Source organism: Callithrix jacchus, chromosome 1 (genome assembly GCF_049354715.1).
Source record: "Callithrix jacchus isolate 240 chromosome 1, calJac240_pri, whole genome shotgun sequence".
Taxonomy (NCBI): domain Eukaryota; kingdom Metazoa; phylum Chordata; class Mammalia; order Primates; family Cebidae; genus Callithrix; species Callithrix jacchus.
Window position 1 is genome coordinate 95,897,767 of NC_133502.1, and position 14,917 is coordinate 95,912,683.

Below are 14,917 nucleotides of genomic sequence, written 5' to 3' on the forward strand. Positions count from 1 at the left end.
TTTTTATGTGTGTGTGTGTGTGTGTGTGTGTGTGTGTGTGTTTGTTGTTTACAGTTCAATGAGTTTTTGTGTGTATGTGTGTGTGTGTGTGTTGTTTTGTTGTTGTTGTTGTTGTTTTTGAGACAGTTTCACTTTTATTGCCCAGGTTAGAGTGCAGTGGTGATCTCGGCTCACTGCAACTCTGCCTCCCGGGTTCAAGAGATTCTCCTGCCTCGGCCTCCCGAGTAGCTGGGATTACAGACATGTGCCACTACGCCTGGCTAATTTTTTGTATTTTTAGTAGAGGCGGGGTGTCTCCATGTTTGTCAGGCTGGTCTCAGACTTCTGACCTCAGGTGATCCGCCCATCTCAGCCTCCTAAACTGCTGGGATTACAGGCGTGAGCCACCGCGTCTAGCCAGTTCTGTGAGTTTTAAAACAAATGTAGACCACCACCAACACATTGTAACCACCAGCACGATCAAGATACAGACGTGTTCCATCACTTCCCACATTCCCTCAGGCTGTCCCTTCATGGTCCAACCCTCCCCTAACCCCAAGCCCTGGCAATCACTGACCTGTTCTCTCACACTATAGTTTTGCCTTTCCTAGAGCGTCATAGAAATGGATTCATACGCTAAGTCCCCTTTAGATAAAGTTGGCTTCTCTCACTTGCATAATGCATTTTCGATTTATTCATATTGTTGAGGGCAGCTGGGTGATCTTGGCTCACGGAAGCCTCACCCTCCCAGGCTCAAAAAGTCCTCCCACCTCAGCCTCCTATGTAGCTGGGACTGTAAGCCGGGACTGTAAACCCGGCCCGGGGCACCGCGGGGAGGTTGCGGCGCCGCAGCCGAAGCAGTCAGCTCCAGGGGGCGCCAACTCCGCGGCCTTGGCAGCGAGATTCCCCCCAACAGTAGCGAGATTCCCCCCAACGGTCGCGAGATTCCCCCCAACGGTCGCGAGATCCCCGCAACGGTCGCCACAAACACCATGGACAACGCTCCCGCCAAGAAGGACACCAAGCAGGAGGTGAAAGAGTTCCTAGCCAGAGAGCCAAAGAAGATTTCCTCTACAGATGGGAACACCCTGTTCAGAACACCGCCAGCTCGGATCAGTTTGAACTGCTCAAGACGCTGGGCGCGGGCTCCTTCGGGCGGGTGGTGCTGGTGAGGCACCAGGAGAGCGGCGGCCACTACGCCATGAAGATCCTCAACAAGCAGAAGGTGGTGAAACTGAAGCAGGTCGAGCAAGTCCTGAGCGAGAAGCGCATCCTGCAGGCGATCAACTTTCCGTTCCTTGTCAAGCTCCAGTTCTCCTTCAGGGACAACTCCAACCTGTACCTGGTGATGGAGTACGTGCCGGGTGGGGACATGTTCTCCCGCCTACGGCGCGTCGGAAAGTTCAGAGAGCCCCATGCCTGTTTCTGTGCAGCCCAGATCGTCCTGGCCTTCCAGTACCTGCACTCGCTCGACCTCATCCACCGCGACCTGAAGCCCGAGAACATCGTCATCGACCAGCAGGGCTACCTGCGGGTGACGGACTTCGGTTTCGCCAAGCGCGTGAGGGGCCGCACTTGGACCCTGTGCGGGACCCCCGAGTACCTTGCCCCCGAGATCATCCTGAACAAAGGCTACAGCAAGGCCGTGGACTGGTGGGCCCTGGGGGTGCTCACCTATGAGATGGCCATGGGCTTCCCGCCCTTCTATGCTGACCAGGCGGTCCAAATCTACCAGAAGATCGTCTCTGGGAAGGTGCAGTTCCCCTCCCACGTCAGCTCTGACCTCAAGGACCTGCTGCGGAACCTGCTGCAGGTGGACCTCTCCAAGCGCTTCGGGAACCTCCGGAATGGGGTCGGCGACATCAAGAACCACAAGTGGTTCACCACAACCAATTGGATTGCCATCTATGAGAAGAAGGTGAAAGCTCCCTTCATCCCGAAGTTGGCAGGCCCTGGGGATGCCAGTAACTTTGACAACTACGAGGAGGAAGAGATCTGGATCTCCATCAACGAGAAGTGTGCCAACGAGTTTTCTGAGTTTTAGGGGTGTGCTTGTGCCCCTGTGGGTTTTCTTTTTTCTTTCTTTCTTGTTTTCTCTTTGGTGAGTGGGTGGGGGGTGGGTGGGTGGCAGGGTTGGACTGAACAGCCAGAGGGCCCCAGAGTTCCTTGCATCTAGTTTCATCCCCACCCCACCTTCCAGGGTTGGGGTAGCAGGAAGCCCAGATATTTAGAGGGACAGAAACACCAGCTGCTCCCTCACCCATTATGCCTTCCTGGGCCCTCTGTGTTTCTCCCTTCCTCCTCCCACAGAGTCCCCCTTGCCCCAGCCCACTTCTATCTGTTGTAAACGAGTTTCTCAGCTCTATTCAGGCCAGGTCTTGCTGATGTATCCAGGAACAGGGTATGGGAAGAGGGGCTCACACTTAACTCCAGCACGAAACAGGCACCACTTGCTAAGATAGGATGAATGAAAAGCACACCTCCTTTCAGAGTAATCCTGCCTGGGAAGGAGAGAGGTTTAGTGCCATGTTCAGTGGGCTGCTTGCTAAAATTAAAAATTAAAAAAATAAAAATCTTTAAGTTCCACCAGTGTCCCCTTTTCCTCCTTCCTCTACTTTCACCCCTCCCACCCTTCCCATGTCTCCCCATTCCCAGATCCATTTTAACTAATCCAGGAAGCTAACTGACTTTGGAAGCAGGCTCTGAAGTTTGAACCTCCCCTCTTGAACTGCTGATCTCCCCTTCCTGCTCCCCAGGGGCATCCTCTGCCACTCTTGCAAAGGTCTGTTCCTTCAGGAAGCCTCCACTCTCTTCTTCCCCAACAGACTTTTCTTCACCCTTGGGCTGTGGGAGCCAGACAAAACAGCTGTCCCACTCCCTGCCAAAGAGAAATTGTCCCCTCAAAAGACAGGGAAAGTCCCAAGCCCAAGTCTTTCTGCACAGCATCATTTCCCTGAAACTCCTGAATTTTATTTTTGGCCAGATTGTAATATCCAGCTTCCCCTTATGGGAAGCCACTTGTGCAAAAGGACATGGAAGGGGCTCAGTCCCTCCACCCTACCTCATGGCCCAGGGTTCATGGCTAGGGTTGTTGGGGAGGGGCTGCCTGTTTTCACGGAGCAGCTTCTGCCTCCTCCCAACCTGGGTCCTCTTCCTCCAGCTTAGCTGTCAGCCATCCTTCACCTCTTCTCTCCTGCTACCCTTGTGCTGTTTTTGATTTTTTTTTTTTTTTTTTTTTTTTTTTTTTTGAGATGAAGTGTTGCTCTTTCGCCCAGGCCTGGAGTACAGTGGCATGATCTTGGCTCACTGCAACCTCTGCCTCATGGGTTCAAGCAATTTTCCTGCCTTGGCCTCCCGAGTAGCTGGGATTACAAGTACCTGTTACCACCCCTGGCTAATTTTTGTATTTTCAGTAGAGATGGGGTTTTGCCATGTTGGCCAGACTGGTCTCAAACTCCTGACCTCAGGTGATCCTCCTGCCTTGGCCTCTCAAAGTGGTGGGATTACAGGCATGAGCCACTGTGTGAGGCCTATTTTCTTTCTTCATAGAAAAGTGAGGAGCTGCTGGCAAGCCACCTTATTCATCTTCATATTTCCCCCTCATCACTTCTCCCCATCCCAGAAGGAGCTCTCAGGCCTGGGGTGGGGCTTCAGGTGGGCTTAGGGTGATTCAACCTATGTGCTTCAAAAGGATGAGATTTCCTCTTGAACAGTGTGCTGTTGTAAACATCTGTCAAAATTATTACCAATAAGGCCGGGTGCTGTAATCTCAGTGCTTTGGGAGGCTGAGGCGAGTGGATCACTTGAGGTCAGGAGTTTGAGACCAGCCTGGCCAACATGGCAAAACCCCTTCTTTCTCTACTAAAAATAATGCAAAAATAGCCAGGCATAGTGGCAAGCACCTGTAATCCCAGTTACTTGGGAGACTGAGGCAGGATAATCAATGAACCCAGGAGGCAGAGGTTGCAGTGAGCTGACATCACATCACTGCACTCCGGGTGATACAGCTAGACTCTGTCTCAAAAAAACAAACAAACAAACAAAAAAACAAGGCCAGGTGCGGTTCCTTACTTCTGTAATCCCAGCACTTTGGGAGGCCAAGGTGGGCAGATCACGAGGTCAAGAGATTGAGACTATTTTGGCCAGTATGGTGAAATCCCATCTCTACTAACAATACAAAAATTAGCTGGGCTTGGTGGTGCGTGCCTGTAGTCCCAGCTACTCAGAAGTTTGAGGCAGGAGTAGTATCGCTTGGACCTGCGAGGCAGAGGTTGCAGTGAGCCTAGATTGTGCCACTGCACTCTAGCCTGCTGACAGAGTGAGACTCTGTCTCAAAATAAATAAATAAATAAAATCCCGAAAACCAAAAAGCAAAACAAAAAAACAACTATTACCAATAAAGTTTTGTTTGAAAAGAACTGGCAAAACTATAATGCTGGAAGTCATAATAGTGACCTGTGAGGATGGCATTGGTCGAGAGGGGACATGAAAGATTTAACAGGTTAGCTGAAAATGTTCTATATCTGCTTAGGTGCTGGGCCCATGAGTATACACAAATGTAAAAATTCGTTGGACCACACAATTCATAGCTGTGCACTTGAGCATATGTAAGTTATACCTCAATGATTAGAAAACAGTTGAAAATGTTGAGGTTTTTTCAAACATGTGAGATACCATAGGCAGGCCATGGGTGATTCAAGTGGGGATAGAGGATCATAGCCTCATGGTATTGAAATAGCATTTGAGTTAGGCCTTAAAATAAAGGTTCTTAACATTTCTTGGGTCCAGGTCACTGTGAATTTGATAAAAAGTATACTCTTTCTCTTAATGAAAAAAACCCCCATATACACAAAAGCATATCCAACTCATGTATATGATTTTATGACCCTGTTAATGTTTATCTCTGACTCTTCTAGGAATCAGTGGGTTCTAGGCTAAGAACCCTACTTAGATAAATGGGTAGATTTACAAACGGGAGGGTAAAGAGTGGGATTCACCTATGAAAACCTATGTAGGGCTGGGTGCAGTGGCTCACGCTTGTAATCCCAGTGCTTTGGGAGGCCGAGGGGGGCCAATCACCTGAGGTCAGGAGTTTGAGACCAGCCTGACCAACACAGAGAAACTTGTCGTTACTAAAAATACAAAATTAGCCGGGTATGGTGGCACATGCCTGTAATCCCAGCTATCTGGGAGGAAGTTTGTCAATGTGTGCATTCAACTTACACTGCTGTGTGTATGCAGCAGTTTGCGAACGCTTTTGGGAGGCTGAGGCAGGAGAATCACTTGAACCCAGGAGGCAGAGGTTGCAGTGAGCCGAGATTGTGCCATTGCACTCCTGCCTGGGCAACAAGAGCAAAACTCCATCTAAAGAAAAAAGAAAAGTCATGTAGTAAAGGAGAGTGGTAGCATATATGGATACTAGAGAGAGGCAGAGGATCCTCCATCATCCACTTCTGCAGAATTCCCTGCTGATATCCCCATTTAGGATGTAAGACATCCTAGCTTTCCAGCACTGACTCTGCAGTGATATTGCTACTTACATTGAGTAACTATGGCTCTGGGCTACATTTACAAAAGTTTACAGCATGTTTGCTTACAAGAACCAGCTTGTTTTAACTTGAAGTATTTAACACTGAGCATCTTACTCATCAGGAATATGTTTCTGCAGCCTTGATCGTTTTGCTTTCTAATGATTTTTCTCCCAGCCTCTTAATGTCTCTATTGCTAGGGACACCTACCAATTGGTGTAAACTGCATTAATTGATTTTTTTTCCATTTTCATGCATCATGAAACTCAGTTTATTTAGGATTTCTGAATATCTCAAATGAAGAGTATTTGGGTTATTTTTAATTAACAAAAGAAATGTAAAGACCATAAATCATTGGAATCAATGTACCACCACAATTGAGAACAAAATATTTTATTTCTCTCAACAAAACTATAGTTTACAGTAGTATTTACTAAATAAATTATATAATTTCTCTTTTACAAGCAATAAACTAGATCACAAATATTTCAAAGACGATGTATGTACACGACATAAGGCCTTTTATAAATAGCTTTGCTTTTCTCATTTCACTAGTAAACAGTGAAAAAATCTTTATAGAAGCTAGTTTTCTATAAAGTATAGGGAGACCTATTATATTGATCTTTAAATGAAACCAATTTAAACTTTTAATGACATGAGCTATAATTCTGCAAAAAGAATTTATACTTTATTTACCATTTGCATGGATGGATTTTAAAAAATATATAAGCAGATTACATATGTTGCTTATGTGTAATCACTGGATGCATGCACAATGAAATAATGCAAAAGTCCACAGGAAAATAGCATTTCCAAGTACAAAAATGTGATTGGCAATGGTATAGAAAGCAGCTTAAATATAGTTCATGCAGTTCTTCACAGTTCAGCAAGCAACAGCAAATGACAGAATAGGGTAGTATTTTTCACATCCCATCTGCTGATCAGCATGAAGTTGACATCTCGAAAACTGTTAACTCATGTTGATGACTTCTCTGTGTGTAGTGGGGCTCAGCCAAGTTGCTGTGGACAATTCTGGAGTGGAGAAACTTCTCTGCCACAACTGTGCTCATGTCTCATCCATGTGGTCATCCATGTGCTTAGGTGGTCACCATTTTCACTTACTGGGAGAGCAAAAAAGAAAGCAGATATGAGACAAGGTTTTAGTGCCTTCCCCATGAGTGGCAACGCAAGTTCATTATTTTTCCCAATCACTTGTATCTGGAAAATGAGGTGCATTTTGTTTGGAATTCTTCTGCAATGATCAGCATAGCATATGCTGCTTTGGCGGACCTGTAACCTGTTAATTACACCAATGTTTATCAAGATTGAGTCCTGACTACATCACAGCACTGTGCTCAGGACTTGGAAGGAAGCAACACTGACTAAGACACACTCTTGCCCTCTAAGTGCACAGGGACTAGGGATGTGCTGTGGTATATTAGGTCCAAAGCCAAAAAGAACAACTTAAACATGGCCTTGAACTTGTAAATGTTTTTTTCCAAACAATATCCCTGTGGCCAGGTGGTAACAATATGTTCAGCAAGTATTTAAATGGTAGCTATTGAAAATCAGAGCCAGCTAACTCAATCTGTGACAATTGTACTATGATATATGTGGGGAAAGCAATATTATATTCAGTCTTTTCTCCTTTTTTTTTTTTTTTTTTTTTTTTTTTTGGTTGTTGTTGTTTAGATGGAGTTTCACTCTTGTTGCCCAGGCTGGAGTGCAATGGTACAATCTCAGCTAACCGTAGCCTTTGCCCCCTGGTTTCAAGCGATTCTCCTGCTTCTGCCTCCCAAGTAGCTGGGATTACAGGTGCCCACCACCACACCCAGCTAATTTTTGTATTTTTAGTAGAGATGGGATTTCACTGTGTTGGCCAGTGAACTCCTGACCTCCCACCTCAGCCTCCCAAAGTGCTGGGATTACAGGAGTGAGCCACTGTACCTGGCTATGTTCAGTCTTTAGAAACAGACACATTGGGTCAAATAATTTGATTTCCTAATTATTACATCTATAGAATATTACACAATGTCTTCTTGGAACCTTGTTGTTTCGTCTCTTAAATGGAGGTAACAAACTCTATAGCATAGTTGTGAGGGATAAATTTTTCCATGGGGAAAATGAAATGTGTACACACACACACAATATACACAAATCTTATATTTATAATTGAGTACTGTGCCTGGCAGGTGTTAGTGCCCCCAAAATTGTAGCGAAGAAGATTGGAGCTTAGGGTCACAGAGACAGGTGCAGCTCAGTACCTTTAATTGGAGGCTGAAAAAACTTGAGTAAAAAGTTTGAAACAACTCTGAAAATTATTAGGAAAGAGAACATGTCACATACAGGGAATTCTGTTTAACAATGAAGATTTTATCTGAGCCCATTGTGCACTGTAATTTTTATGAACTTACTATTTTGTTTTATACTTTGGCTGCTCCCTCTCATTCACCTAAGCTAGAAGGGTTTGCTTGCTTAAATGCGCAGCATGGTCATGCTGTTACTCAAAAATGATCTTTAGGAAGAGGTGAGTATAAGGTGCTGTAAGCTATAGCAGTGGGCAAATGGGATGTTGCCCACATTCCCAGGACAGCTGTCCTTAAGGTGGACTGGTGGACTTCATTCAGCCTCAGTCTGATAACTTTGATGTACGGCGTAGGTCTTTACTTACAAAACTAGTAACATACAAAAGAACCCACACAGAATGATGAGGCCCTACTGATTAGAATTATAAGTCCTGCTTTCTTAAAGGCAAGCAAAACAAAAACAAAGAGTGATAGTTTTGCTTTCCTCGTCCTATAGATCACACTGCAGTTCTGTGTCTTAATTCCAGTGCCAGACTCTGAGAGGGACAGTGAGTAACCTGAGTGATGCCTGAGGACATCCACCAGTGAAGGGTGCCAGAGCCAGGACCCATGGGAATGGCTAAAGGCTTGGCGTTTTTTATCTAGAAAATAGGAGAGGTAGAAACAGGGCATAATAGTTGTCTTTGAGTCTCTGAAGACTAGCCTTGGGGAAGAAAGGCTTAGGTACTAGCTTAGTACCAGTATTCCTGAAAGATGTGACATTGTCACCAGTAATAGTGGCACAGATGCTGTGATTCTGGGGTCAGGAATCTCAGAAGGTGTGAAGGGCATAGAGTTGTAAAGCTGCACCCCCTCCACTCTTTCTTCATTAAGGATCCTGAAATTCACATCCTCCCCAAGTATATGACATGTGTACATGATACAAGCCTTCCCCACATACATGAGCCCAACATGCCATCTGCTGAGACTCAGTGGTTGAGAATGATCCCAGAAGCCAGAACCAGGACAACTGCATGGAAACCAGTTCTGTCTCAAGCTGGAAGTGTTTTCTAATCATAATAAAGAAATGAGTGGGCTAGGTGTGATGGCTCATGTCTGTAATCCCAGCACTTTGTGAGGCCGAGGTGGGAGGATCACTTGAGCCCAGGAGTTCAAGATGAGCTTTGGCAACATAGTGAGACCCTGTCTCTACAAAAAATAAATAAATAAATAAAATTAAAAAGATTAGCTTGGTGTGGTGGCATTTGCCTGTGGTCCCAGCTACTCAGGAGGCTGAGGTGGGAGGACTGCTTAAGCCCAGGAGTTTGAGGCTACAATAAGTTATGATCACACCACTGCATTCCAGCCTGGGTAATGGAGAGAGACACTATCTGTAAAGAAAAAAATAAAAAAAAAGGGGGGGAAGGCTTCAGCACTTGTGGGTAGGTTGGATCAGATGACTATGAAGTTCTGTTTCAACCACAAGATTCTATTAAAAAATTATCTGTAAATTTATACCACTGAATAGCTCAGAATACTGTAAACAGTTGGTGACTTATGCAATGAGAAGATCTGAAAAGAATTTAATACCTTGATGTTTCTCATAAAATTCATTAAATTTATAGTTTAGTTAAAAAAAAATACAGGGTCTTACAATAATAAAAGATACTCTTCTCAGTACTAAAAATAATGATTTCCAGTTTTGGTCATAAAATGTCCTTTGCATTCACACAGTAACTTTAGCTTTTTTTTTTTTTTTAAATTAAGGATGTCATAGAAGTTTCTATAAACTCCTATAAACACTCTCATCCTCAGGGCACAAGAATGTCAAAATTGGGTGAGCACTGCCAACTCTCCACCCATATTGTAATGTAATTCTTGGATGGCAGGACTGGATACATGAAAGTGTCTGTTTTGCATTAATTTATAACCCTATTAAAATGAGATGGGAGGTCCGTGGGATCTGAAAAAACAGTGTCTTCTTGCTTGTAAATATGGCCACAGTGGGAAGTATGCAGAAACCATTTTATTATTCCTTCCTTGGCATAACGTGCTATAATTTTCCTTTCTTCAAATTCATAACTCAGGAGTCCTATATGAGCCATCGCTGCAGAGACACAAACATCAGTTCTCTACCCTGGAAGGAAAATCAGAGCTTGAGCTCATTCTTCAAAGTGTGGTACATGCAGAAGTTCCTTTTGCTCCCCAACACACAGATGGACTCCTCAGGGTATTGCTGCCCACAAGACTAGCAGCTTCTCCTCAAGGTCAACCAAGATTCATTCCCATCCTGACCCATGGCTGTAGAAACTGAAATAAGGGCTGGTGCTTTGGCAGAGAAGCCCAACCAGCTCTCAGAGATGGGACTACAGACCCTGAAGTGACATTTCAGGTCTGTCCCCAGCTGAACCTCTGTGCACGCATGTGCGCACACACATACACACACACATACACAACTTGCCCACAAAGGTGCAGCATTTCCTATACACTGAGATACTGTGATAATTCATGAACTATTTAAAATTCTGAGACCTGACCGCAAAAAGAGAGATAATAGTTGACATAAAAAGTAAAAGTAGAGTATTTCAGCCTAAATCCCAGTGGTATTTATTCCACACGTATGTTGGGGTGTAAGAGGGAGAAAAGTGTATTTTTATTTCTACCAAAAATGAAATGCTTGATTCTATGATTGAAACTATACAATAGTACATATACAAGTGGTGACAGATTATAAAATTTTTCAATATTAAAATTAAATAATTTTTAAACATTTATTTTAAAAAGTTATTTAACATTAATTAAACACATACAGAGCAATAAGAGAAAACAGCAAATCAAAAGCAATCTGTCTGATAATTAACTCAGAAGCCCTTTCTAGGGGGCTAACAGCACTGATTAGATCCCCTCGAGGAGAGTCCGGGTCGGAAATACTCCCAGGTGGGCTTCCCAACTCGGATGGCCTGGGTTTGCTTTTCAGAGCCACAGGAAGGGCATGAGAAGGTAAGGAGTTTCTTTTCTAAGAAACTTTTCCTAGACTTATTCCCCCCACCGCTGCTCACCTTTTTCAATCCTTCCCTTGACATCCTTGCCCCCATCAGCCGACTGGCTTATGAACATATTTAGAACTTCTTGAGCTCTAGGGTGTGGTGTGAGGAGGTTGTAGAGCAGTGCTGATAGAGACGGAACTTCACTAGAGTTGGGCTGGCAGATATGAGCAGCACTGACAAGTCCCATGAGGCCTCTATGATCCCTAAACGGTCAACCCTTAGGGATGATTTCCCTTTTAACTATAATTACCTCAGGTTTCAGTTCCAGGGCCTTATTAAAGCAAGAGCTTTCTCTGGTGTCCAGGAAATCCTCACTTTGGTTTCAAGCTGAAATTCTTTGCCCAAGTATCTTTGACGAAAGCATTAGCTTTTCTCTCAGCCATCATAGGCTTAATCTGTATCTCATTTTCCTACACACAGCTCCTGTTTCTGTCATCAGTTCTGAATTCTCTTTTTTCTCCCCTACTCTGCTCTGTTTCCTTTCTGTTTTCTATTGTTCTGATTCTTTTTTTTTTTTTTTTAATTGTGTTTGCACATGCTCTGGGGCACATGTGCACATCCTGCATCCTGCAGGATTGTTGTATAGGTACATACATGCCATGGTGGTTTGCTGTCTCCATCCCTACCCCCACCCCCGTTGCCTACATCAGGCATTTTCTCCTGATGTTATCCCTCCCCATTCTCCTGTGCCCCGACTCGCAGTCCCTCCCCTCCACCCACCCCTGATCTAGCCCTGTGAGTGTTGTTCCCTCCCCTGTGCCCAAGTGTTCTCATTGTTCATCACCTGCCTATGAGTGAAAACATGTGGTGTTTGGTTTTCTGTTCTTGTGTCAGTTTGCTGAGAATGATGGTTTCCAGGTTCATCCATGTCTCTACAAAGGACACAAACACATCGTTTTTTATGGCTGTGTAGTATTCCATGGTGTATAAGTGCCACATTTTTTTGGCCCAGTCTATCATCGGTGGGCATTTGGGTTGGTTCCGGGTCTTTGCTGTCGTAAACAGTGCTGCAGTGAACATATGTGTGCATGTGTCTTTATGACAGAATGATTTATAATCCTTTTGGTATGTACCCAGTAATGGGATTGCTGGGTCAAATGAAATTTCTATTTCTAGAAACTTGAGGAATCACCACACCGTCTTCCATAATGGTTGAACTAATTTACACTCCCACCAGCAGTGTAAAAGTGTTCCTTTTTGTCCACATCCTCTCCAGCATCTGTTGTCTCCAGATTTTTTAATGATCGCCATTCTAACTGGCGTGAGATGGTATCTTAATGTGGTTTTGGTTTGCATTTCTCTAATGACCAGTGATGATGAGCATTTTTTCATATGTTTGTTGGCCGTACAGTTGTCTTCTTCTGTAAAGTGTGTTCATATCCTTTGCCCACTTTTGAATGGGTTTGATTTTTTTCTTGTAAAACTTCTTTAATTCTTTGTAGATTCTGGATATTAGCCCTTTGTCAGATGAGTAGATTGAAAAATCTTTTCCAATTATGTTGGTTGCCAGTTTACTCTAATGATTTTTTTGTTGTTGTTGCTCTACAGAAGCTCTGAAGTTTAATTTGGTCCCATTTGTCTATTTTGGCTTTTGGTGTTTTAGTCATGAAGTCCTTGCCTATGCCTATGTCCTGAATGGTTTGGCCTAGGTTTTCTTCTAGGGTTTTTATGGTGTTAGTTCTTATGTTTAAATGTTTAATCCATCTGGAGTTAATTTTTGTATAAGGTGTAAGGAAGGGGTCCAATTCAGCTTCCTATATATGGCTAGCCAGTTTTCCCAACACCCTTTATTAAACAGGGAATCCTTTCCCCATTGCTTGTTTTTGTCCAGTTTGTCAAAGATCAGATGGTTGTAGATGCGTGGCATTACTTCTGAGGCCTCTGTTCTGTTCCATTGGTCTACATCTCTGTTTTGGTGCCAGTACCATGCTGTTTTGATCACTGTAGCCTTGTAGTATAGTTTGAAGTCAGGTAGCATGATGCCTCCAGCTTTGTTCTTTTTGCTTAGGATTGTCTTGGCTATGCGGGCTCTCTTTTGGTTTCATATAAAATTTAACGTGTTTTTTTTCCAATTCTGTGAAGAAGGTCTTTGGTAGCTTGATGGGGATAGCACTGAAGCTATAAATTACTTTGGGCAGTATGGCCATTTTCACAATATTGATTCTTCCTAACCATGAGCATGAAATGTTTTTCCATCTGTTGTGTCCTCTCTTATTTCCTTGATCAGTGGTTTGTAGTTCTTCTTGAAGAGATCTTTTACCTCCTTTGCTGGTTGTATTCCTAGGTATTTTATTATCTTTGTAGCAATTGTAAATGGGAGTTTGCTCATGATTTGGCTCTCTGTCTGTTATTGGTGTATAGGAATGCTTGTGATTTCTGCATATTGATTTTGTATCCTGACACTTTGCCAAAGTTGCTTATCAGCTTAAGGAGGTTTTGGGTTGAGATGATGGGGTCTTCTAAATATATGATCATGTCGTTTGCAAACAGGGAAAATTTGACTTCTTCTTTTCCTAATTGAATGCCCTTTCTTTCTTTCTTTTTTTTCTTTTTTTTTTTTTTTTTTTTGCCTAATTGCTCTGGATAGAACTTCCAATACTATATTGAATAGGAGTAGCGGGAGAGAGCATCCTTGTCTAGTGCCAGTTTTTAAAGGGAATTCTTCTAATTTTTGCCCATTCAGTATGATATTGGCTGTGGGTTTGTCATAAATAGCTTTTATTGTTTTGAGATATTTTCCATTGATAACTAGTTTGTTGAGAGTTTTTAGCATAAAGGGCTGTTGAATTTTGTCAAAGGCCTTCTCTGCATCTATTGAGATAATCGTGGTTTTTGTCTTTGGTTCTGCTTATGTGGTGAATTATGTTTATGGATTTGCGTTATGTTGAACCAGACTTGCATCCCTAGGATGAAGCCTATTTGATTGTGGTGGATAAGCTTTTTGATATGCTGTTGGAGGCAGTTTGCCAGTAGTTTACTGAAGATTTTTGCATCAATGTTCATCATGGATATTGGCCTGTAGTTTTCTTTTTTAGTTGAGTCTCTGCCAGATTTTGGTATCAGGATGATGATGGTCTCAGAGAAAGAGTTAGGAAGGATTCCCTCTTTTTGTATTGTTTGGAATAGTTTCAACAGGAATGGTACCAGCTCCTCTTTGTATGTCTGGTAGAATTCAGCTGCGAACCCGTCTGGACCTGGATTGTTTTTGGTTGGTAGCCTATCAATTGCTGCCTCGACTTCAGACCTTGTTACTGGTCTATTCAGGGTTTCAACTTCGTCTTGGCTTAGGCTTGGGAGTGTGCAAGTGTCCAGGAATTTATCCATTTCTTCCAGATTTACTGGTTTATGCACAGAGTTGTTTTGGTAATCTCTGATGGTAGTTTGTATCTCCATGGAATCAGTGGTGATCTCCCCTTTATCGTTTTTTAGTGCATCTATTTGATTCTTCTCTTTTTCCTTTTTATTAGTCTAGCTAGCGGTCTATTTTGTTGATCTTTTCAAAAAACTAGCTCCTGGATTTATTGATTTTTCGAAGGCTTTTTTTTAATGTCTCTATCTCCTTCAGTTCTGCTCTGATCTTAGTTATTTCTTGTCTTCTGCTAGGTTTTGAGTTTTTTTTTTTTAATCTTGCTCCTCTAGCTCTTTCAATTTTGATGACAGGGTGTCAATTTTAGATGTTTCTCATCTGGGCATTTATTGCTATAAATTTCACTCTAGACACTGCTTTAAATGTGTCCCATGGTATGTTGTGTCTTCATTCTCATTCGTTTCAAAGAACATTTTTATTTCTGCCTTCATTTCATTGTTTATCCATTTGTCGTTTAGGAGCAAGATGTTTGGTTTCTATGTGATTGTGTGGTTTTGAGTGCTTTTCTTAAACCTGAGTTCTAATTTGATTGTGCTGTGGTCTAAGAGACTGTTTGTTATGATATCCATTCTTTTGCCTTTGCTGAGGAGTGATTTACTTTGAATTATGTGGTCAATTCTGGAGTAAATGCAATGTGGTGCTGAGAAGAATGTGTATTCTGTGGATTTGGGGTGGAGTGTCCTGTAAATGTCTATAAGGTCTGCTTGGTTC

General features: G+C 43.1%; 2 protein-coding genes across 9 annotated transcripts in view; one reads left to right on the forward strand and one right to left on the reverse strand.

The window, feature by feature from the left end:
• The first annotated feature begins 941 nt into the window (after positions 1-941).
• PRKACG (protein kinase cAMP-activated catalytic subunit gamma) lies at positions 942-2,563 on the forward strand. The gene is given in 2 exon segments (XM_078367093.1): positions 942-1,028; positions 1,031-2,563. Coding segments are annotated over 2 exon segments (1,050 nt in total). The 5' UTR covers positions 942-971; the 3' UTR covers positions 2,024-2,563.
• Positions 2,564-5,884: 3,321 nt separating this feature from the next.
• PIP5K1B (phosphatidylinositol-4-phosphate 5-kinase type 1 beta) overlaps positions 5,885-14,917 on the reverse strand; it is a 346,015-nt gene continuing 336,982 nt past the window's right edge. For all 8 annotated transcript variants that reach the window (XM_035303089.3, XM_054255089.2, XM_078367069.1 and 5 more), the window contains one exon: positions 5,885-6,628. In XM_035303089.3, coding sequence (XP_035158980.1) covers positions 6,626-6,628 — 3 coding nt within the window. In that variant the 3' untranslated portion in view covers positions 5,885-6,625. The remainder of the gene's footprint in view (positions 6,629-14,917) is intronic.